At 35.0% G+C, this 24,334-nt stretch overlaps 1 protein-coding gene across 4 annotated transcripts in view; it reads left to right on the top strand.

Annotated features, from left to right (window-relative positions):
- Positions 1 to 24,334, top strand: part of nej (CREB binding protein nejire) — a 481,376-nt gene that overhangs the window by 280,412 nt on the left and 176,630 nt on the right. For all 4 annotated transcript variants that reach the window (XM_090394332.1, XM_090394330.1, XM_090394331.1 and 1 more), the window contains one exon: positions 13,011 to 13,091. In XM_090394332.1, coding sequence (XP_090250458.1) covers positions 13,011 to 13,091 — 81 coding nt within the window. The remainder of the gene's footprint in view (positions 1 to 13,010; positions 13,092 to 24,334) is intronic.

Below are 24,334 nucleotides of genomic sequence, written 5' to 3'. Positions count from 1 at the left end.
TTATTTTTCACTTGGTTAGAGTATAATAAAATTAGTTTAATCCTTTATCCAAGTGTGAGCAAACAAAGTTTGCACCTGAAAGTATCTTCAGGACTGGGGTAAGGTGGTACAACACCAGGAAACTTGTTGCAAAGCATTTTATAACATGAAGTGGGAATTGCAGAGACTAAGTGGTTCAGATAATTAACACATGGTTTTTCCAACTATGTAGTAATTATTAGGGGGAAAAAAAGATTTAAATAAGGGGAGGTAAAAGTGCAAAAGGGCACAAAGGTGAATATGATTAAGGGATGTTCCAAATGGGTGAATCACAAATGTGTTTTTCAGGTGCAGAGATTCATGATGTTACTCATTTTATACACAAGCAGGTGGAATCGAATAAGTGAAAGATATAATCATATTAGATGAACAGATGACGTGAAAAGAGATAACCAGTATTGAAAGGAGATATGAAAGATGTTGAATAAGGTGGGGAGGACTTGTAACACTCTTACCATTGTATAATGTGAGTGAACTAAGATGTAAAATTGTAATTTCTAATGATATAGTATGCAAATTATATATAGTAGAAACATTTCTGCTTTAGTCAGCCTGTGCAAATGATTATATGTAAATGAATTTGGTGCTAGGTTCTTGGAGAAATTATTTAGTGGAAGAGTGAATACACACATGGTGAATCAAGAAGGTGACCAGGTAGCCAGATTAAGTTGGCGTGACAGAGTATTTACTTGAGAGCTTAAACACTTGCACTAAGGTGGGACTATTATGATGGTGAAAGAGAATGATGGTATGGAAAAGATGACCCTGAGAATGATGGGACTGAATTTGCCAGGCAATAAGAGTGATATTTGTGGCACTGGGATAAGAAATTTAGTTGATAAATCATCTTGGATTACTTACTTGAACCAGTCAGGTTTTTCAGAGTTACTTGAATATACATCAGCCTGGTAGTTGGTTATCGTGCATGTTCACTAATGCCAGAAACATCAGGAATGAAGTTAATGAATTTTTGACATTGGTGAATGATATGGGACCAAAAATTATTGGTATTCAATAAGACCTAAACTCACCAATCTATTCCCCTTATCAAACTCTGCAGTATTTGATAAGGGGAATAGATATGCCATTATACTTTGGTCTTTTGCTAAGTCATTTAATGCCCTGTCAAATGCTTTGGCAAAATGTCACACTTGGTTGTTATATGAACTCAAATATAGAATGGATGGGAATGCAAAACAGGCTTTTGGCATTAATAGGTGAATGGCTGACTGAGGAAGTAATGTATGGAGGTGCCAAGTCTTAGAGAAAGAGGGTGACCAGTGCAATGGGATTCAGTACCTAGCCCATTGTTTTTTAACTTGTATATTAAGTTAATATTGGGATTAGTCAATTGTAATAATGATTTGTTGATGATACAGAGCAGGATAAGTGACATTTCCTGTGCAGAATCTTTGCAGGATGATCTGAACAAATTAGTTCTGTGGGTGAAATTCTGGTTCTATGGGCAAATGAGAGTGCATGTCTGATGTGTTGCTAAGTGTAAGGTGATCAATGAAGTTAGAAACCTGGAGTGATGCTAGAGTTCAGGACTACATCACTGAGGTAGTTAAGTTATCACATTAGAAAACCACATTGCTGAAGAGACATTAACTTGTAGAAACAAGTTACTCTTTCCCTGTAAAAGGGAAGTTACTCTTCTCCTGTAAAACATTCTGTTAATGTCACATAATGAATACTGTGATCAGATCTGGTCACTTGTGTTCAGAGGAGATGAGGAAACAGTTGAAAAAATCTACATTTGGTAGATTTTTTCAAAGCAGAGGTTAACCAAGATGATATCTTGCCTATGGAATTGTTCATGTGAGGAATGGAATATCATCAAAATTTGAGTAATAGATGGAAGAGAGAGGACATGATAGAAACATTTAAGTTGGTAAAAGGTACCTTACAGTATTAGATACAAGTGAGATTTTACGGTTTATGGTAGGCAGGGAGAACTCAGTCATTCTAGAAACTGAGTAGAAAGCATGTGGGGTCCAGGTTCTTTTCATGGCATATGTAGCAATAACTGCCAGTGGATGTTGTGAGTGTATCATCAATGAATCTCATACAAGTTTCATTTCATAACCTCATCTATTCACAACCTTATTTCCTTCGGTAGTTACAGTATTACCAAGTAGAAAGATCTCAGAGACTACACTTCTCCTTTCTGTAGTGATACTACAGTTTACATATCTCAGATGCTTGTGATCATGTTACAAGCCATGGTTTTCCAAGAAGTGTGCCAGGACGGTTTAAAAAAAAAACAAAAAAACAACATTGTAAGTTGATCAAAACAAAAATTCCATCCTAATTCAGCTTACATTGATAATTGACCTGCATCTACAAAAGATTTATTAACAGGATAGGCCAACTCTGAAAGGACTACATGTAGGAAACTTTCCTCTTACCCAAATGACAGTTATGCTTTCTAGACCCTTATGAAAACTGAGTGCATTTTCTGTTGATATGTGCTTCCACTTCTCTCTCTCTCCCTCTCACATACCCAGATGCTAATATTGTAACACAACCTAACGATAAAACTGACCTCTCCTCATCTTCTTATCCTTTTTTATTTTTTATTTTTTTACTAAATAATTTAAGGAAATTACAACGTAAACTAGGATATACATTTAAATAAATGTTAATATACTTCAATATTTCGGCAACGTCACGTTGCCATTTTCAAGGAACTTAAGAACAAGACACGTGCATGCAGGCACAACAAACAGTGAGTGAGGAAGAAGCAGAAAGCTATTATTTCTCCTAAAGTCCTGATGGTGCCCCCTAGCGGGCAATGTTGGTATTCTTGGGCGATTGGGCTGAAGGTCTTCTGATGTAGGTTTCCCAAATTTGAAGCAGTCTCATGCAGCCAAATTTGTTGAGGTTTGGATTGTTTCTTAGGGCTGAAGCTGATTCCATGAAAAGCCATTCATATTTGTATTTACTACGGTATATTATCATGGCTTTCTTCCATCGTATTCTATGGCAGGTATCCAGCGCATGGTCAGCAAGACCAGAGTGACTGTATTGGTGAAACTGGATGTAGTCCTTGTGTTCTGAAATTCTAAGCCGACCGTGCGCTGGATACCTGCCATAGAATATGGTGGAAGAAAGCCACGATAATACACCGTAGTAAATACAAATATGAAAGGCTTTTCGTGGAATCAGCTTCATCCCTAAGAAACAATCCAAACCTCAATAAATTTGGCTGCATGAGACTGCCTCAAATTTGGGAAACCTACATCAGAAGACCAGCCCAATCGCCCAAGAATACCAACATTGCCCGCTAGGGGGCACCATCGGGACGACTTGAGGAGAAATAATAGCTTCCTGCTTCTTCCTCACTTACTGTTTGTTGTGCCTGCGTGCACGTGTGTTGTTCTTAAGTTCCTTGAAAATGGCAACGTGACGTTGCCGAAATATTGAAGTATATTAAAATTTGTTTTAATGTATATCCAGTTTACGTTGTAATTTCCTTAAATTATTTAGTAAAAAATGCATAACCAACGTCTAAGCCTTTCCACGAGAATTCTTCTTATCCATCTGCTTGACCAAGGCAAATCACTTCCACTTTACTCTGGAATGATGTTGCATCTCCACAAAGACATCAGATACATCTTGATCAATTTGAAAACCATGAAACCCCCTGGTCCTGATGGTATCCTATTAGTTGATTGGAGGATAGATACCACCTGTCTCTTTATTTTCTCTACACTGTTATACACCTAGTACTCGTATTTAGGGCTCCACAAATTATACAAAACCCTACTCACCATGTAAAAAATTTACTCGTCCAAGACTGGCCCATTTTTTTGAACAATATGTTTCAATAAGTCAATACTGCTGTATACTGTGATCAGAGAATTTTATCTGGTCTGCATCTTCTCACTAGCTAGTAAAATCTACTTGACACAGATGAGTGGTCAAGTTTATTTGTCGAGCCATTCTCATATTCATACTCTCTGTTGGGAGATTCTTTTACTGTTAAATGAAAAAACCATATCTATTTATATTCGTCTCACTGCATTTTTGGATTCAGCTATTTAAATTATTAAAAATATGTATATTGTGTCTGGAGCATCGGGTCTAAATTATCATGCCACTTCCAAGTGCAGTCATTGCTTACCAGTTGGTGGATAACCATTTGTGGCTCTTGGGTGGGTATGGGAATGGTGGTAGTAATCCTTTTCTGTTTTGAATATATTTCACCTTTAATTTTATCAGAAGTTCTGAACAAATCCCAACCAAGTCAAGAAACCATATCCACATCAGCTGTTGGGGGGGGGGGGGTATAATGGAACATATGAGACACCTGCTAATATACCAACTACTTTTTTTTTCATTGTATACTTGTCAGGTGAACATCTAGTATGAAAAATGCCACTCTTCTTTATTCCAAAGAATTTAGAAGAGTTGACAGATTGCTGAAATCCATCAAGAATCTCTGGTCAAAGCATCCTGCCAGAAACATTCAGAGCATCTCCTCTCTGCAACATCAAGTGGGAATACCTGTCATAGTAATAGTAACTACCTGCAAAACTGAACTTTTCCTGAAGAGTGATTTTAGAGTGGAACCTCCTTGATGTTCCTTATGTGGTGATTTGTTCTGAATTTAAAGATTAAGGAGTAATAGCCATAAGCAGAATTTTCATATATTGGTCTCCTCACAGCTTGCTCATCTTTCTTCTTACTGTTTACATCGGAAGCAGAAGATAAAATTTATGGGAGCAGTAATTTTTCTATGATATCCACTGTCTTTCATGAGCAACCATCTAAGAGAGTGGATATCATAGCATGAGCAACCATGGAACCTCTTTGATGTTCCTTATGTGGAGATTTGCTCTGAATTTAAAGGTTAAGGAGTGACAACCAATAAGCAGAATTTTCATATCTTGATCTCCTTGCAGCTTGTTCACATCCTTCTTCCCACTGTTTGCATTGGAAGCAGAAGATAAAATCTGTGGGAGCAATCATTTTTCTATGATATCTGCTTGCTTACATGAGAGCAACCATGTTTTCATTATGGATTCCATAATGGACAATAGATCAAGCTAAATATCTTATCATTAGCTGAATTTGATTCTGCAACAGTCAGATCCTCTCCTAATGAAGCAGTGAATCATATTTTTCTTTTTCTTTAGCTTCTTTCCATCTACTGGTGGATATAGACCTCCCCCTTCCCTCTTTTCCATTTTTGTCTTTAGCCAAAGAAAAAATTTAGACTCCTGTCTCAAACGTCTGTAGACAATCCCTATATCTCATTCTTTGGTGACCTTTCCTTCTCTTTGTATCTATTAAGGTTAGCCCATCTCCATTTACACACTTTATAATACATTATAGTATCTTCTATTCCGGTCATCTTGCTTATTCTAGTATTTCTTATTTTATCCCTCTTTATGTGAGGCATTCTTTTCTCTCCGAGGCTCATTGGGCCACATGCAACCTGTCTTCCTGTTTGTATTTTTAATCATTATCTTGTCTCACTTCCATATGTAAACACTGGAATAATGCACATATCAAAGAGCTTTCTTTTTAGGCATACAGGTAAAGCTTCTAACAGATAATATTTATATAGCCAAAATGCTTTGTTTCCTCAGTGATTCGTCTAGCTTTTGTTTATCTTCTTTTTCCTTAAACTAATTGACCAAGGTAAATATAGTCCTCCACAATTTCAATACAGTAATCTATTAATTTTAGTTCAATTTGACCTGAATTTCTCATCAGTTTGGTTTTAATTATTAGTCTTTGAACCTTTTTTCCTGCTTTCTATGTCAAGGTCATTTAGCATTTCCTTAACCTTTTTTTTCTTTCTTAAAAGAACAATATCATCTGCAAAACGTGATTGAGAATTTTTCTATTGATTTTAAATCCATTTTTCACATAAGATATTATTAAAGACTTCTAATGTAGCAGAAAAAGGTTTGGATGATATAGGACTCCTTGCCTTTACTCCCTTCTCAGTACCAAATTCCTTTTCCTGATATAGAACAAAAGCATTTTTCAAAATCTACAAATGCTAAATATGCAGGAGTATATTCATTCGCTTTTTCTGTTATGTGGTTAATATGATGTGGATATGATCTATTATAGAGAATCTTCTTGTTCATATGGCTCTGCATCATCCAAAAATCTTGGTTATTCTATTTAATATAATGGTTATAAACATTTTTTACAATTGTGATAGCAAAGTGAATTATATTAGAGTGTATAATATACAAGCTGTACAACTGCAGTATCTGAAACATCAAGTTGGTTTCCACCTTTCCTTAAATTATGGTGGAACAACAGCCAATTGGTGCAAGTGTTTGGCTTCAAAAAAATTTTCATGTCTTCCTAAATATAACATAGACTTCTGCCGAGCTGTACCAAAATCTGGCTACCCTTATCCACTTAACAAAAGATCCTCTCCATCATCTAGACCAGTGGTTCTTAACCTTTTCGAAGTCATGGAACACTTTTGATTATAAGAAAATAGTGGGGAACACCAAAAGCATTAGGGTCATAAAACTAACAATAAAAATATGCATGGACTTGCTTTTTATAAAAATGGCACTTATTTTAATGCAATATTTGAGCTTGTCAGCTTTTGCAGATTTCATCAATATCAGGTGTAATATATGATATAGCTACCCTCATCTCTTTGTCTATATTAGCAAGTCTTTCACACTTTTTAGTTTTTATATTGGTTAATATTGAAAAAACGAGCTCACACAAATATGATGTTGAAAACTGTAACAAAATTTTCAGTGCAGAGAGCTGGGTATTCGGCATAGACAAAAATCCAAAATTCCTCAAGTGTTATTTCAGAGAATTTAATTTTTAGAGTACGATCTGTTGACAAGGTAACTAATTGTTCTTCTTGTAAAAAAAATTCGCAACTCGATGTATTAACTGTGCCAAATGGATTTCTTATCCAGTCATAATTGTGTGTATTTAAGGAAGGAAAGTAACTCAATCTTTTCTTCCAGTATTGTTAAATGTTCTTTAACAATACTGGAAGAAAAAATAATAAATAATAAAAAAAAAATAAATGTCGCAGGAATTATTTCTGTTATAACAGAAATAATTCCTGCGACATTTTTATAATATTATGGAGTGAAGGAAACCTATCTACTGTATTTTTTTTTTTCTGATATGTGGTTTTTCCAAAGAAATACGTATGTTTTTCTGAAAAGTTGACAGTTTGTCAGTGGATGTCAAAATATTTTCATTTTTCCCGTTCATTAACCGACCATAGATTTTTATGGGAATTTGATTAATTTGTTCTGGAGACCCAAAAATCTTACTATGTTTATTTATAATAACAATAATACATACATACACAGTCTTGCATTTTCATCAGTCATGTTTTTTTTTCCATTTGTGGGATGTTAAAGAATCTGTCCAATGTCAATTGCTTTTCTCTCTTCAGGATTTTTCGGAAGTGATTAATAGCATTGTCGTTGTAGAGATCTCCAAGCCTATTGACCTCAACCTGGTTTGGGTGCCATTCTGAGACCGTAGTTCTGACATCCTCCCACTTCTTCCAAAGATCTTTAATAGCAGATGTCGGCATTGGTCCTCTTTCGTCTTCCTCTTTTTCACAAGAAAACACATCTCGCTGAGTTTTTGGTGTTCTTCATTCAAGAGTTCTTGGAGTTCTTCTGTCGTCAGATCATTTTCATGTTCCATTATGAGCTCTTCAATGTCATCTTCATTCACCTCCAATTCCAGATCTCTAGCAGTTGTCACAATTTCATCCATAATTTCAGGGACATCATCTCTGTCTCCCTGAATGCAGGATGGACACAGCTTTCGCCAAGCAGAATTCGACTGTCGTTGAGTGACTTCTGACCACACCTTTTGAATGAGCCTGATAGCTTCAAGAATATCAAATTTTTCTTTCCAAAACGTTTTTAATGTCATTGTTGAGGAGAACTGGCATGTTTCAAAACACCGACGAAACAGCGCGCGAGTGTACAATTTCTTGAAACCCGCAATAACCTCCTGATTGATTGGCTGAATCAACGAAGTGGTATTTGGAGGCAGAAACAACTGTCAGCAGGGAAAGTCTTCCAGCAAATTAACTTCATGGTCTTTTGGGTGTCCTGGTGCATTGTCCAATAGCAACAGTGCTTTCAATGGCAATTCATTGGTCTGAAGGTAATCCTTGTTGCTTGGGGCACAAACGTTAAACAGCCATTCTTTGAAAAGAACCTGCATGACCCATGCCCTTTCATTCGATCTCCACATCATTGGCAGTCTTTCTTTAATTATGGAATTTTTGTTGAATGCTCTAGGGTTCTCAGAGTGATAGACAAGAAGCAGTTTAAGCTTCATATCACCACTAGCGTTAGCTTCCAAAAGTAACATGAATCGGTCTTTCATGGGTTTATGCCCAGGAATATTTTTCGTGATGTAGGTACGGTTCGGCATGCGCTTACAAAATAAACTAGTTTCATGATTGAAAATTTGTTGTGGACAATATCTTCTTTTTTTTTTAATGAATTCTTGAAATTTGAGACAGAACTTCTCAGCTTCTTCTTTATCTGCACTAGCAGACTCACCATGCATTACCACATGTTTAATGCCAGATCTCCTAAACTTTGCAAACCATCCAGTGGTAGCCTTGAATTCTATCTCCTCATGTGACGAATGTGGAGTTTTTTTCTTCAGTTCTTCAAAAATTTCTCTAGCCTTCTCTTGAAAGATAGTCATACTATTTATATCTCTCTTCATTTCCCTTTCTTTTATCCAAACTAAAAGCAATCTTTCAATTTTTTCATGGATTGCACATCTTTGTTTCTCAGATGTGATTTTCGTTACTCCTTTAGTTGCTTGAGTCTTCTTGATTATATCTTTCTTAGCTAAGATTGTGCCTACTGTAGACCTGTTCAAGCCATACTGCTTAGCATCATAAGCCATCTTCTGTCCACTCTCTACTTTAGCTATTATCTCTTGCTTGGTTTCTATGGTGAGCACAGTTCTTGACACTCCACTCTTTTTAGGCCCCATAATATTATCAGTTTTTTTTTTACATAAAAAGTTCAGAAAAGCACTTACAAAAATTCAGAGAACAGAAATCAACTAGCGCACAAAAAGGTTATGTATACAATTGTCAAAGTCTCGTTCCAGAAACCGTTCATAGATGGCAGTAAAATACAGTTCTAAAAATCTTGCACACAGCGTTGCTTCTTCTTGTGTTTGTTCTGTGAGGTGTTCATTATCCGAACATAAAAATCTTTCACGAAAGTGTTCGTTGTCTGATTTGTTCGCAGTCCGAACTGTTCGTTAACCGATCACCCACTGTACCATTTTAGCACACCAAATATCAATTTGCAAAAGCATCTGTACCTTCATTTTGAATAAAAGCCAATAATTCATTCTTAAGTTCTAAAATTCGGAATAGCACTTTATCTCTTGATAACCATCTTGTTTCAGTCTGCAAAAGCAAAGATTTGTACTTGGCTTCCATAGATATGCAAAGTTTTTTAAAAAGGCGTGCTTTTAAAGGTCTTGACTTGATTTAATTTACCATATTTACATCTTGGTCTAGTACAGGTAATGTTTATCAAACTACGGATTCTCTGTGTGAAAAACAGTGCATAGATATAATATATCCTGCAAACACATAACCTATAAACGATATTCTATTGGTTTAGAAATCAACGTTCATAGCAATCTTCAGTTGTTAGGATCAAAGTAGCCAATTACAGTCAGAACTGTGTCATGTGATATCCTTCACCAGCGGAACACTTAACCAGTTTGTGGAACACGAGTGTTCCGGGGAACACCGGTTAAGAAACACTGCTCTAGACTGTCCTGTGGTCTGCTGCATCTCTTGCTCCTGTAAACTATCCTACTGTGGATAAACAGGAAGAGCCCTTGTTCTGTGTTCATTGTGGATATTGTATCCATTACCTACACTACAGCTATTCTGGAGTAGCAGACCATGCTACTGATATGGATAACTGAATTCAGCAGGGAACTCCCCCTATTCGGGAAAAGATATGAACCTAAGAAATTATTCCTAGAATGTGTTGCAGCATTACAATGCATGCCAAATCTAAACAAATTTGACTGCCTCACTTTGTCAAAGATCTGGGAGACTGTCACCTTGAGACCTTCAGTAAGTCACCATGATTGCACTTATAGGATGCCAGTTGTGCCTACATGCACATGCTGAGTTTTTTCTGTGCCCTTGAAGATGCTGTGGTGATAAAGATGAAATATTGATGTAAAAATTTATGAAGTAAATACATGTAGTTCAGTATTTTATTACCTATAGATGTGTTTATTTTACTAAACAACAACATGAATTATAATCAATGTCTAAGCATATTCATACCAGAATTTTCTGTAGTAGTGCATTTCTGGAATCCTGGCAAAAGACTACTTTTGCTTTTCAAAATCCAGGTAAGGATCTGAAATACCAACATATTAACTCTTTTGTTTGTCATTTCTAGGAAGCAACAACCTTTCTTCCATAACAAATTAGACTTCCAAAAACATCATTCTATACTAGATTATTTAATTTGGAATCATCCTTCCTAAAACCTATGCATCTAGCATTGGTTTTCCTTGACATGGAAAAAAGATATGACACTTGGATGGTTCATGTATTTATAGACATACAATTTTGATCCGAAGAGGGGACCTCCTGCTCTTTAAAAACTTCTGCCAATCTTCCAAGTCTTGGTTGGATTAAACCTCTCTCTCAATCTTTTTTTTTTTTTTCCAAAAAGGAGGGAGTCCCACAAAGTTCTGCATTAAGTGTCACTATTTGATGTCACAGTTAATTTAATAACAGACAACTTCATGCAGCTAAGTAACACCCTTTGTAATGACAACTTTACCTCATTTGTGATTTTCATATGAAAGTCACTGAGAGATAGTTACAGCAAACTATTGACTACCTTTCCTACTAAATGTTTGCAAAGGAGTTCAGTTTTTGTCATGGTATCATTTAACAGAGTATGAACAGCACTGGAAAAGGATTAAACTATTTTAATTCTTCTATTATTTCTCAGATTTCTTATTTCTCTCTATACTGGCAGTTTGAGATCTGAGTTGTCTGTTGGATGTGCTGATGAACACTGCTCCCTCTAATTTTTTATTTATTTTTAATTTTTTTTATAGTTGCATAAACATGCTACTACAACAATGATAAAATTCAATAATAGTAAACACTTGCATATGAAAAAAATTAATATTTAATACACAATTTTTTGGCTAGGTTTCCTAGCTGAAAATTATGCAAGTACAGTATTACAATATTCTTTTCAACACTCCCTTATGGAATGGAAATTCTAGCAACTTCTAGAATGTGGTTTTCTGGTAAGCTATTTTTTTTTTTGGTACAGATATGTTGTTGATATTCTTACTGTCTGGAACTCTTCCTTGTCAGAGCTTCATAAATTTCTCAAGAAAAGTAATTTTGGTAAACCCAAGAATTAATTTACTCTGGAAGTAGAAGAAAATGAAATGAAATGTGTTCTGCTAATTATTTTTTACTTTAAGAAACTTACAGTGGAGCCTCCGTAGCTCAGTCAGTATGGATGAAGCCCTTTGGTCGGGAAAGACCTGGGTTTGATTCCCATCAGTGATGTGAGAAACGTTTATCTGGTCTCTTTCGACTAAAGGTGAGTTAACCGTCTCATACAGAGGTAGGGGTTTTTTTTCACTTGGAAACTCAGGTTTTTAATAAGCTACCACCATAGCATGGCTGCATTTCTTTATGCAGATTAACTAACCCTGCCCTTTCATCAACAGCTCTTTCAAACACAGTTCTCTGATTTTGTACTGATTACAGAGATAGCTCAAAATCAGAATAGTAGGATCTGCTGTTTCTCAGACAGCATAGCTTTTAATCAGATCCCACTGGATTGTGGCAATTATACTATCAAGCTGCTTACCACCATAGAGTTTGGCGTTGCATTATATAAAGATGTCAAAGGTGCATTATTAATTAGATAGCAACCTATGAAGTACTGTACAGCCCTTGAAATTGGTATACCACACACAGTCCAGTGTTCTCTTGGATCCAGTGTCATTTCCATCAAATCTGGATGCTTCACTTGGATGTTCACCTGTGTTGGATCTGAAGCCATCTTGGAATCAAGAGAAATGATGCTGTGGCTAGGTCTGCTCATTCCCTAAGCTATCTTCCTCTGTCTGTTCTCTTTGCTGATTAGAGGCAGATTATATGATGAAAGCTAATATCTCAGTAGCATATGTTGTACCAGATTAAACCTGTAACCAGACTGTGGCAGTCCAGTCTGTAGGGTTCATAGAGAAGTTATTCTTGCTTGACACATAGGTCATTTATTAATATAATTATATTAATAAATAATATATATTAATATAAATACAATGTAAAGATAGTTAGCAGTAGTTCTAGAATTCTGAATCTAGAAGGAATGGCCCAAAGTATTTGTTTTAAATTTATAAATTCGGAAGTATTTTTGATTAAATGAGAAATTACTAGTGTTTGCCACATCTGTGTAAAATATCTGAACAGATATTGTACAGCTCATGTAGAAAGCTTATATTGAGAATACAGCATTGAGTAACATAAAGCGTACATGACAAGTAAGGAAAAAATTGCAGAAGTTAGAAAAAGGTGTAGTTCATAATAGCATTCTTTCATAATGACTTCATTTGTTATTGCAAAAATTGAAACGAGAGCCATTTGTGGTTTAACGTAGTGCAGAAATTTTATTTTGTCTAATTTTGTTGCTAAAAATGGTTGTTGAAAAAGCACTAGTTAAAAACAAAATCAGAATTACTCAATCCTGAATATACGTTTATAACAAGTTCATTAAAAAAAAAATGAACAGTATGGTAATTTTCAATTACAGCATTTGTTATTCTTAATACCATTCATTCATAAGTTCAAAAACAAAACCTCTTGAAAAAAGATTTATGTACTGTATAAATCTTCCTATTTCTTCTTAAAGCATTTTCCTCTCTCTCTCTCTCTCTGACAGGTATACATATTGCCAAAAGTGTTTTTCTGAAATACCTGGTGATGCCGTAACACTTGGAGATGATCCAACACAGCCACAAACGTAAGCAGTTAATAAATTATAATTAATGATTTTATGATTATTTTTTATTATTTACTACTTGATTATTTTTCATTGTTTTATGTTCCATAGAAGCTCTTTGTTAAATTTGAAATTTAATTGGGAGGAATTAAAAGCTTCACACACACACACACAGTAGATGTCATCTAGGACAAGCAGTTATCACATAGTCGTATTGGATCAATATCTTAAACCTTGGGATAAAATAATTAGAAATGTCCCTCTGTTTTGGGAAAAGCCATTTTGTTTGACATGGTCAGTAATACAGTTAATAAATGCCATTGACAGCAGATAGTTTACATGGTAATGGTACTAGTCCTTTTCATCCTTGCTCTTTTTCTGTGCTTTACTTCTCTTCTAAAGCATAATGCCTTGCTGGTGTGTTTGCCATGCAGTTCAACCTGTGGACTTCTGGAAAAGGGAATCCTGGTAGTCTTGCACTGCTTTGGCTTCTACTTTGGTAATATGGGCAGTCCTTGGATATCTTGGCCATGATCACTTGGTGGGCTTACCTGCAAGAGTCAAGGGTATTGCAATAAGTCATTACTTTGCCTTCAAACAGATGCTAATCTTATACAAACCAAAAATCTACTCAACTATTGAATACTGCTCTCACATTTGGGGTGAGACCCTAAGAACTCCCTAAAAGTACTTGATTCACTACAGAAGAAGGCAATCAGATTGATTAATAACCCATCTCTTATGAGCTCACTCCATCCACTTTCTCATAGGCATTTGGTTTCTGCAATATGTATATTATCTGCTCTATAAACATTTCCATGGCAGATGTTCATATGAAATAGCATCAATAATTCCTCCACTCTATACTAAAATCCATCGAAACATATATAACTGCCACCCAACATTCCTTTACAGTAGCCAAGAGGTTAGTATCCTCTCTCCAGCCAAGAGGTTCTGGGTTCGAATCCCACCAAGGACATGGATCTTTGTGATTGTCCTACTAACCAATTACCATATGTACTGCTGTGACCTTTGATGCCTTTGTGCCATTAAAAAAAAAGAAAAAAAAAAAAGAAACTCCCTCCTTCATAGTACAACTTGAAATCCACAAGTTTCTTTTCCCCCTCCATCCCTGCTGCTGCTATATTGTGGAACAGTCTCTCACCTTATGTGTTTCCAAGAAATAGAATATATAGACCTTCAAATTGAATGTAAACAAGTTTTTCCTATCCCATCACTCATGTAATGTACTATAGGTTGATCAACCAACCTCTTGTGTATGAGCTTAATATATATACAGAGGCTGTTCAATAGGTTATAAGACTATATTTATATAGAAAACAGATTACCTTTAATCGTTATCATTTACATGGTCTTTTTCAAAGTAACTACCGTGAAACGCGATGCATTTGTCCCAACATTGCGTCCACTTCTTAAACACGTGAAAGTCTGTTTTTTGAGAGTTCTTTCAAAACTGCCTCCGCAGCTTTTACACATGCTTTGTTGCTTTCGAAATGGCGGCCTCTTAGTGGTTTCTTGAGCTGAGGAAACAGCCAGAAATCGCACGGTGCGAGATCAGGACTGTATGGAGGGTGTGGTAGGATATCTATGTTGTTGTTCTGCAAAACGTCCACTACACAACCAGCAATATGTGGCCTTGCATTATCGTGGTGCAATAAGAAGCCATTCTTCAGCAATGGATGCTTCCTTTTGACGTGCTGTACCATTGTCCGTAAAACATCCGCATAGCATAAGCCGTTTACAGTATTCCCGGGTTCTACAGCGTGTTGGTAAACAATGCCTTCGTAGTCAAAAAAACATTATGGTCATAACTTGACCAGCCGATTTTACAGTTTTTGCTTTCTTGGGGGTAGGCGAAGACGGATGCTTCCATTCACTGCGTTGTTGTTTCATTGTAGGGTCATAGTGATACAACCAAGCTTCATCTGCTGTAATGATGCGTTTTAAGAAGTTGTTGCCTTCTTGTTCCAGTCTTTCTTTCCATTCTGTGCACACATCCACTCGATGCTGCATTTGCTCCGGTGTCAAGAGTTTGGGATTCCATCGGGCGCAAACACGTTTCAGTCCCAAATGTTCAGCCATGATTGAGTGAACACTTCCCACAGACATATTCAGGACAACATGCAGCTGGCATACTGTAATTTGCAGCTGACATACTGTAATTCTGCGATCCTCCTTGATGATAATCGCTGCTGTGTTGATCATTGTCTCTGTAATGGACGTTGAAGGTCTTCCCTCATGTTCAAGATCTTCCACATTTTGCCTTCCTTCCTTAAAAGTTTTATGCCAGCGAAAAACACTTGTCTTCGACATTGCTTCGTCATGGAAAGCTTTGCGTATCATGTTAAAAGTGTCTGATGCCAATTTTTGCAAACGCACACAAAATTTAATCGCATAATGCTGTTCCAAGGATGCTTCCATTTCGACGACTGGTCATGGCTCGTAGGCGCGCCGAAACAAGCTTGCGTTTAGTCACGTGATGACACTCTGCACATCAGCCCGTATACGCCATCTATCAACCTCTTTTGTTAATGCAGACAGCAAAATTTCTTTATTCCACAGATATTAATATTGTGATGAGTGATTTTGCGACAGTAAAATTAATCTTATTACTTATTGAACAGCCCTTGTATAAACGGTTATCAGCAAGCACATGACCATACCAAAGCACAAGCAAATAAGAGCAACCAGCATGGTAAGGAAGGCAAAAATTGGATTGAACGGAAATTACCTGGGCATCCATATGAAATCCCAAAGAGTTTTTTTTTGCATGAGAAGTAAAAGGAAGAATGACCATGTAAGCCAATTAAATAGTAATTCTGAGCCACTTTTCGAGTCTGCACCATCCTTGTGGAGATATTGAGATCCTAAGTATACATATTCCTCTATTTCGTCAAGGTGATTATTTTAATTTATATAGATGTGCCCATCTATTTGATTTTTTAATATCTTTGTTTTTTAAGGGTTTATTTTTAGTCCAAATATTTCTGCAGTTCTCCTAAGGCTGTTGGAGTGGTCTTGGGCATCTGTAATGTTAGAATCAATGAGGACTATATCATCTGCAAAGCTCAGGTCTTCAAGGTGCATCTGTATATATATATATATATATATATATATATATATATATATATATATATATATATGGGTCTTTGATGAGGATTCCAGATTTAATTTGAATCAATTTAAAAATATAATCAATCACTATGATGAATAGATACGGGGGCCAGAGTATCTCCCTGTAGGATTCCTGTGGTGATTGGAAAGCTGTTTTGTCTCCATTAACTAGTACTGTGGCTTGATATCTTTGGTAGGGTGCTTTTGATTGCCCTGATAATTTTAGGTGGAATGCCATAAAGTTTGAGTGTTTCCCATAGTCATTCCCTGTCAACAGAATCAAATGCTTTAGTAAAGTCAATAAAGTTCAAAAGCAAATAGTAAGTTCTTGTCCTTTGAACCCTCTATTATTCTCCTGATGCAGTGAATGTGTTCTAGAGTACCACATTTTTTGAGGAATAACCTGGTTTGTATGAAGTAATGGAGTTATATGTGGTTCAATTCTATTTAATATCATTCTATTGTAGATTTTTAGTGGAGTAGAAAGGAGTGCAATTCCTCTGTAGTTTTCGGGTTTGTTCCGGTTACCCTTTTTTGGAATTGGAATTATTAAGACCCCTCTTTTCGCTGTTCAGGAACTTTCCCGGAGGATAGCACAAAGTTATATATGTGTAGGAGTTGTTCTTTGATGTCTATAGAGTGCTTTAAAGCCTCAACTGCAATACCATCTGCTCCTGGTGATTTTCCTGCTTTTTCTTGTTGAAGGGCCATTGTGAACTCCTGCATGGTGAAATCGTTGCAGTTGATGCTAAGAGTTTTCGGTATGAAATCAGTGTTTGGGGTTGGTGTGTTTAGAAGAGTTCGGAAGTGTGCCTTCCATTCAAGTTCTTCAGTCTTGTTTTCTAACAAAGTTCTATCTTTCTTCTTGATTCTCAATACTTTGGGTTTTCTTTCTGCTACCAGGTTTACTTTCTCAGAGACTTGGCTATTTTGTAAGTTTCTCTTATCCTGTATAATTTTTGACAGTTTTCTAGCTCTTGGCAGAAGTTCTGGATGTAGGCTTATCTTTTGAGAGAGCTTCATATACCTCTGTGTAGTTGCTTTAGTCATTTTTATATTGAAGGGAATCTTGGGTTTTTACTTTGCATATTATTTTATTGCATTTGTCAATCAGTGAGTTTGTTTCTTTGGTTACCCAGTCTTTATCTACACTTTTTTGTGTTTGATTGAAGAATTGTTTGAGAGGCTGCTTGATGAATGATACTAGTTATTGCTTTAAATATATTGTCTGTGCTATCATTTGATACTGCCTGTGGATGGTTATTCTTTGTGAGTTGCTGATGTTGATACCAAGTGGGCAGAACAATAGTTAATAAAGGTGACCTGGAGATCTTGTAGGATGATTGATGCCAGTTTGGGACATCAATCTGCTTAGTAGAATGGCAGTTTGAGACAAAGGATAACAGATAAAAGAATATGCACTTTAGAATGAAAGGATCAAAAGCTGTGTACTACAGGAAATTGATGTGGCTAAGGATTTGCAGATGATGTCGACAATAAGTTAGTTTTGCAGGGCACTTTGCCCTCCTCATCGGATTACTGGTATATTGAGGAACACAGAACTGGTAAGCAGAGATAAGGAGATTGTTCTTAAAACTGTGCGCATTCCTAAAATGTATGACATGTGGTCCTCCTTTATTGAGGCCCCACCCAAATAATCAGTTATTTTTATTTGCTTAAAAAAAAAAATAGATCATCCTTGTGTCTATACCCTCCCCCCTCCTTCTTGCAAACTCACTTTGGACAAACTGGAAGAACACTTAAAATCTGTCTTGAGGAACATAGAAACTATCCATTATCTTCTGCTTTGGAGAAGTAGAACATGTCATTGATAAAGATCACTGGATCCAGTGAGTAGAAACCTCTCTTGTATTAAAAAGTAGATATAAATCTAAGGGATTATTTGTACAATCTGAAATTCACCACAGCACTAGAACACTGCAAAGCTTAAGAAATTTGGCTACCTCACTTTACCAACAATCTGGAAGACCACAGTTATCAAGATTCCATCATTACACCCATATAGAGCACCAGGTAGGACTCTAAGTTTCTACCTTTTATGTTGCCTTCTTGTTGGTGTGCAACCTGCATGTGCTTAGTGTATTTCTTTGTGCACATGAAGATGTCTTGGTGCACTATGCAAAATACTGGCATAATCCAGAAATAGAACTTAAATCTGCTAGACAGAAGAAGTTTACTTGCCCAAGGTATCAGTATTGTTATAGGTGATCTTAAAAAAAAGTACTAAATATTATGATGAAAAAACAAAATAATATATTCTTTAATCCTTACTATACATTACACCTAATTATATCAAAATACGCTTTCCTTTAAGATGGATTTAACATGTATGTCATAACATGGCTCATCTTACAAAAGAAATGTCAACTCAGTTTACATTTCTTTTGTTTATTTTTCATAATGATGGGTGAATTTATGTAAATTATCCATGAACAGTAATTTGACTGGGAAGACAAATAATAAAATTCACGAAAGCAAGAAAGGTAGCACTCAATATGGTGGCAGCCTCACTTTTCACAGTGCACTTAGTCACATGATCCATTATTTTACTTGTGTTTGCAAGATAATTGTATTTTTTAAAATAACTAAGCTAATTCATGTTGTGAACTGTGAAAATAAGTTTAGGACAATACCATATCACAATTGTGTACTTAAGAGGTAAAAGTGTCCGAAGAATAAGATATAGATGTACTGCAGTATTTAATTAGATTGTGCCAATTTTAATTTTTGTATTTATAACTACTGATTTATTTTGTTAATTAAATTATATTGCAAGAAAAGCACAAGTAATTTAATTGTCTATTACATATGTTGTGTACACACACACATGTATGTAGGGTTAATATTGAACTAAATTAATGCATATATTTGATTAAAAATTTATTTATTGGAAATGATTTAATTTAAATGCATGTATGATGTGAAAAACGTACATAATTTCTTGCACACTGTGCAAGATTTACTATTTTCAAGTAAAGTGCCCTGACTATAACATGTAATGGGATATCTTTTCATGCATGAAATGAAAACTGGCAGTGTGTTATATACTGGAGCATGTGTGGAGTGAAAAGAACCCTAATATTGCTGCGAGAAAGATGAGATTATTGGAACTCAAACTGATATTCATGAAGTATTTCATATAGAAAGTAAAAGGTTTAAAAGTTATCAAGAGTGATGTTATGGCAATGATGACAGAACAACTGTTGGGGGAGAGGGTAAGTTATGGTAGGTTGAATTTAATTACTACAAAATAATAGTGTTCCATATAGTGTACCAAAAAATAAAAGTTCTGAACCTTAAATGAGATAAAAGTAAGGAAGAAATTGAAGACAATTGGCTTATATTATGACTTGTAGAGAAAAACCAGCAACTAATAATTATAAATGTTTTGGCAAAGATTCTTTAAAGAGACATCTGTAGTGTTCAAATTAAGGATTTCAGATCCAGAAGTTTTATTTCCAATTCTCTGGAAATAAAACCTTTCTAATGAATTTGCTAGCAGCCATCAGTGATCAAATAACTTCTCAGTGAATGAGATGTTTTAAGAAAAATAAAAAAAAGTGTAAATTCTTCTTCTTCTCTTCTGTCTAAGATGGGTTGAGTCTTTCATTGAAAAATTTGCAAGCAAAACAAGTGTAAATTACGCAAAAAAAAAAAAAAATTATATATTTTGAATGCATTTAGAATGAGGCCAAAAAAAGTCTCTCGCCACTTCTCTGGTTTACTTGCATTTTGCAAGTGGATTTCTGGAGCCCTGGTCATAATGATTCATTTAGCTAAATAAATTTAGTTACTTATCTGTAGAATCTATTTTTTCCTCTAAACATCAACATAGTGATGGTCAGTGTCTAAGCATTCATATGGAATGATAGATGTTTCCCTGCTGAATGTTCCAAGCAAGATCTTGAAAAATATATGAAGAGAAATTTGGGTAAGCAGAGCCTGGCTCCATGCCAGGTTAGAACTGGTTATTTACTTACACAAATAATCAAGAAATCATGGTAAAATATAATAATAGTTAAAAAGGATAAACTTTTATAATTGACAGGATTTTGTCGAGTCTTTTCGTTATCAATGAAAAGAGAACAGTATAATTAAATGAAAAAGCACGCATTACAAGGAAGAGGTGCATTTAGGAAGATTAATTTTCTGAATTTAAATTACAGTGATATAGTTAAATTGCTACATCAAATTTCTTTTATGTAGCATGTCATTTTTTTTTTCTCAGTAGATCCTGTGTCTGCAAAAATATAGTATGTTCATCATGGCCTGACTAATCAAACTTAAGGAAACAGATTTAATCCTAGTGCTCCCTTCTAAGCGTAGTATCTACCCATAATATGAAAGATCACAGGAACACAGAATCTAACGTACTTCTGGATGGGATAGAGGAAAAAAATAATGTTTTAGAGAGAATAGAAAGTTAACTAACTTCTGTATTGGGAAGGAGAAGACTTGCAGGTAGTCCACAGAAAGAAAAGATAGTTTTCTTATAAACCCATTTGCATGAAGAATGAAAACCTAAAGATATCATCTTGAGGAGAATGGGAATAGAGGCTATTTATTATTGTAGAAATGCAATTAGAATTATAAATTAGAGAGGAAACTGTTTAATAATCAGCAGTTCCTGTTGTAAAAGAGTGATGGAGGAACTCTCTTCTTTCTTTCTGTGGACTGAAAGATGTGTTGATCTTAGAGGAAGCAAATCTAAGAAAGGAAGACTATTTTACTTATTGAGGGAATTTGGTTCTTTGTACTCAATTAATTCTTTACAGAAAAATATGTAAATACATGTGTTGCTCAAAATGCCCCATGATTGCATGGAGCTAGGCTAGAAGATATTGGAGAACCCATTGCTATTTTTTCACTTTATTTTTAAGAAGTTTAAAAAAAAAAAAAAAAAAAACGAGAAATGAATATTAATGGCAAAATAGCATAATTTCACATTATCAAGAAAAGATCTTTCTGAAGCAATTGTAATATATCTGTGAGAGGAATATTACTGAAAAGTCAGACTACATCAAAAATGGTGATCGGTGCTCAGTAAAACCGTACTATAGGTTTTTTTTTTTAATGCATTAATCTTCGTAATGTTTTCTAGGAAGAAAATGCTGTAGACGGACAGACACTAACTTGTGACATGACTGCCTTTAGAATTATCCACTAGTTTTAGGTACACTTTATGTACTTTGGGATGCTTCTCATGCTGTAGGAACTTGACTGCAGTGAACGGGGATTTTTTTTGTATTTTCTTTATCTTAGTTTTTGATCTAATCTCTAGAACTATTCAATTTGTTGATTTGAAATTATGTAGGATATCTAAAAATGCAATATATAGTAAATTCATTGAGTAATAAAAGGTTCAGCTTTCTAAATGTCCATATCATTTTGTACTTTAATAATTTGACTTTTGTTAGACCTAAAATTATTGTTATTCTGTCCAAGAGAGCTAAAACTTCATTTTAAGTTGTTAGGAGGAGAAATTGTTGCTGTGAACATTATATGTGCTGCTTCAAAAATATTTTTTAGCACAATGATAAAACCATTATCAGTTATAAAAAAATAAAATTTGTTACTGGAACTTTTAGGAGTAATAGCATAATTGAGTGTTAATTGAGCATACTTAACAATAGTTTTCCTACTGTAAAAACAAGTATGAAGGAGACGAACCATTTATTCAACAAGGAGCTAAATTTACAGATGAGATGGTTTCTTTGTAATTATAAAAACCTTGTCCTGAGTTGCATGATATTTGGTACTTAGTATCAAAAGTATTGGTAGACTAGATTGCTGGAAGTTCAGAGGAAGCAGTAGGAACATGTTTGTTGGTTGCTAACTGCTGAAAGTTTAATTGGGTTGGAATGCAAATATATAAGGTGAGTTTAAATAAACAAATGCATGTTTAATATGGTATACTACCAAGTAGGAATTATTTGTGCTTCTCTGCATAAAAAGTATTTTAAAAAAAGTTAATTGTATTCATTCACTTGGTTCTTTTAATGAACAGTTTCCTAGTATGATGTTTATTTAGTCATTACCTAGCTATGGAGGTTATGAATAAGTGAAAGACACCTAAAACACAGTTAAAACAGAAAACTTAAGTAAACTTTTATCACCATCAGAATTTTATCATTGTTGGTTAGATGATGACATGGATGTTATTAATGAATTTATATGGTTAAATAGAAAACAGATTAACAGAAGTTTAAACAGTCTGTTACAAAATGAGATGTTACAAGATTGAAGAGAGCTTGCTGTATTATGAGCAGGTGTATTTAACAAGGTTCCTCCATAGACTAGGTAAATTTTAGGCAGTTATTCTTTTTTAAATCTGGCTTATGAATGAATTATAACTGTCTTCTGTTCATATATATCTTGATACAATATTGTATCAGCAAAGCTACTATGGTGAGTGAGTGTTGAATGCATTTATATGGAATAAGAGAAATTTCTCCAAGAAAGTAGCAGTATATAAGGCCAGTGTTCAAAGCAATTTAACATATTGATATGAGAGTTTGGTTGGAAATAAAAAGTTGATCAAATACCAGATACACTGTGCAAGAGAAGTGAGAAATTTTGCAAATGAACAGAATCATTAGAATTGAATTTGGTTATTAGCATTCAGTATGAGAGAGGAAAGGATAGTGAAACAATCTTTCCTCTTTCATTCCATCTCGATCTTGGTCTTCCTCTGGATCTTGACTTTGTCTTTCTAGCAGGGTAAAGACCCAGCAGAAAACCAAGAACTGGATGGAACTGTTTTCTCTTCATAAAATAACGTATCAAGAGAGTTGTGCGCAGAAGACAGTTTTTATTCATTCATCAGCCAGGTTTAAATGAGAATAACTGCCTAAAACTTTAAGTTTTTCATTTTAATTGTTACAGTAATTTTCTGTTGCATTTTACACTTCTGTTAAATCTAGTACAGTAATCTTCTGTACATTAAGTATACTGAATAACTCTTGTAACAAACTTGAATGAAAATCTGCAAAAAAAAAAATAGAAAAGTATGAAAATAAGCAGGAACATGGAGAAAATGAACTGCATTATCAGTGGAGAAAACACACACACACACACACACACACACACACACACACACACACACATACACAACAAATAAAACATTTCAGCTATTTAGCCTCCAATTTTGAGTGAAGATCAAATGTGAAAATGGTAATAGAATAAACACAGCTAATATGTTAGGGGACAAGTTGATTCCTATGGAATAAGAGAAATAACTGAAACACTAAAAGTAGCAATTTTGTGGCCAGTTTTAATGGTGAGAGGGATGAAAATGGCATAAGGATCATCATCATGTTACGTAGAGGGTATTTGAGCATTTCATTATCAGTGTTCAAGAATATGCGAGTATGAAAGAAAATTTAAAGAAGCCTGTGAAATTCTGATTAACCACCCTAATCTCAACAATAATGGTGGCATAAAAAATTCCAAGAATTTGGATGGCACATATTCAGCCTACTTAGTTAACAGTACTTTAGGACTTTAAGCAATTTTCAACTTTTATTGGGAACTATTCCATACCAATTGGTTGAAATTTATATGTATAATCACATAGTTTTTTTTATTTATATATATATATATATATAAACATGTTGCTCTCCAGCCCAATTTAATTTTGTAACTTGGAAGTTTTTTTTTCCATTTGGTTAGACTAATAAATTTAGTTTAATCCTTTATCCAAGTGTAAGCAAACAAAGTTTGCGCCTGAAGTATCTTCAGGACTGAGGCAACTCGTGGTAAAGGTGGACCAAGCTCTCATCACTCCTTTTCTTAGTATCTCCCATAATGCAAAGCACATCTCCTTGCAGACACGTATATTGCTATGCATTAAGGGAAGGGCCACTACCCAGAACGGTTTTGACCTTTATTGAGGTGTTGTCAGTGGGAGCAGACCCAGAGGTGGTGATACCAAGGTGGAAGCAATGGCAAAGTCATCTTTACCTATATGAGTTGCCAAAAGGTGTCTCACTTTTACCTATATGAGTTGCCAAATAAGGTGAGACACCTTTTGGCAACTCATATAGGTAAAGATGACTTCTCCAAAATGAGTTGCGAAAAGGTGTCTCAACTTTACCTATACGAGTTGC

Source organism: Typopeltis vanoorti, chromosome 6 (genome assembly GCF_054136105.1).
Source record: "Typopeltis vanoorti isolate ZY-2024b chromosome 6, IOZ_Tvanoo_1.0, whole genome shotgun sequence".
In the NCBI taxonomy this organism is placed as follows: domain Eukaryota; kingdom Metazoa; phylum Arthropoda; class Arachnida; order Uropygi; family Thelyphonidae; genus Typopeltis; species Typopeltis vanoorti.
This window is presented reverse-complemented; position numbering and strand designations above follow the sequence as displayed.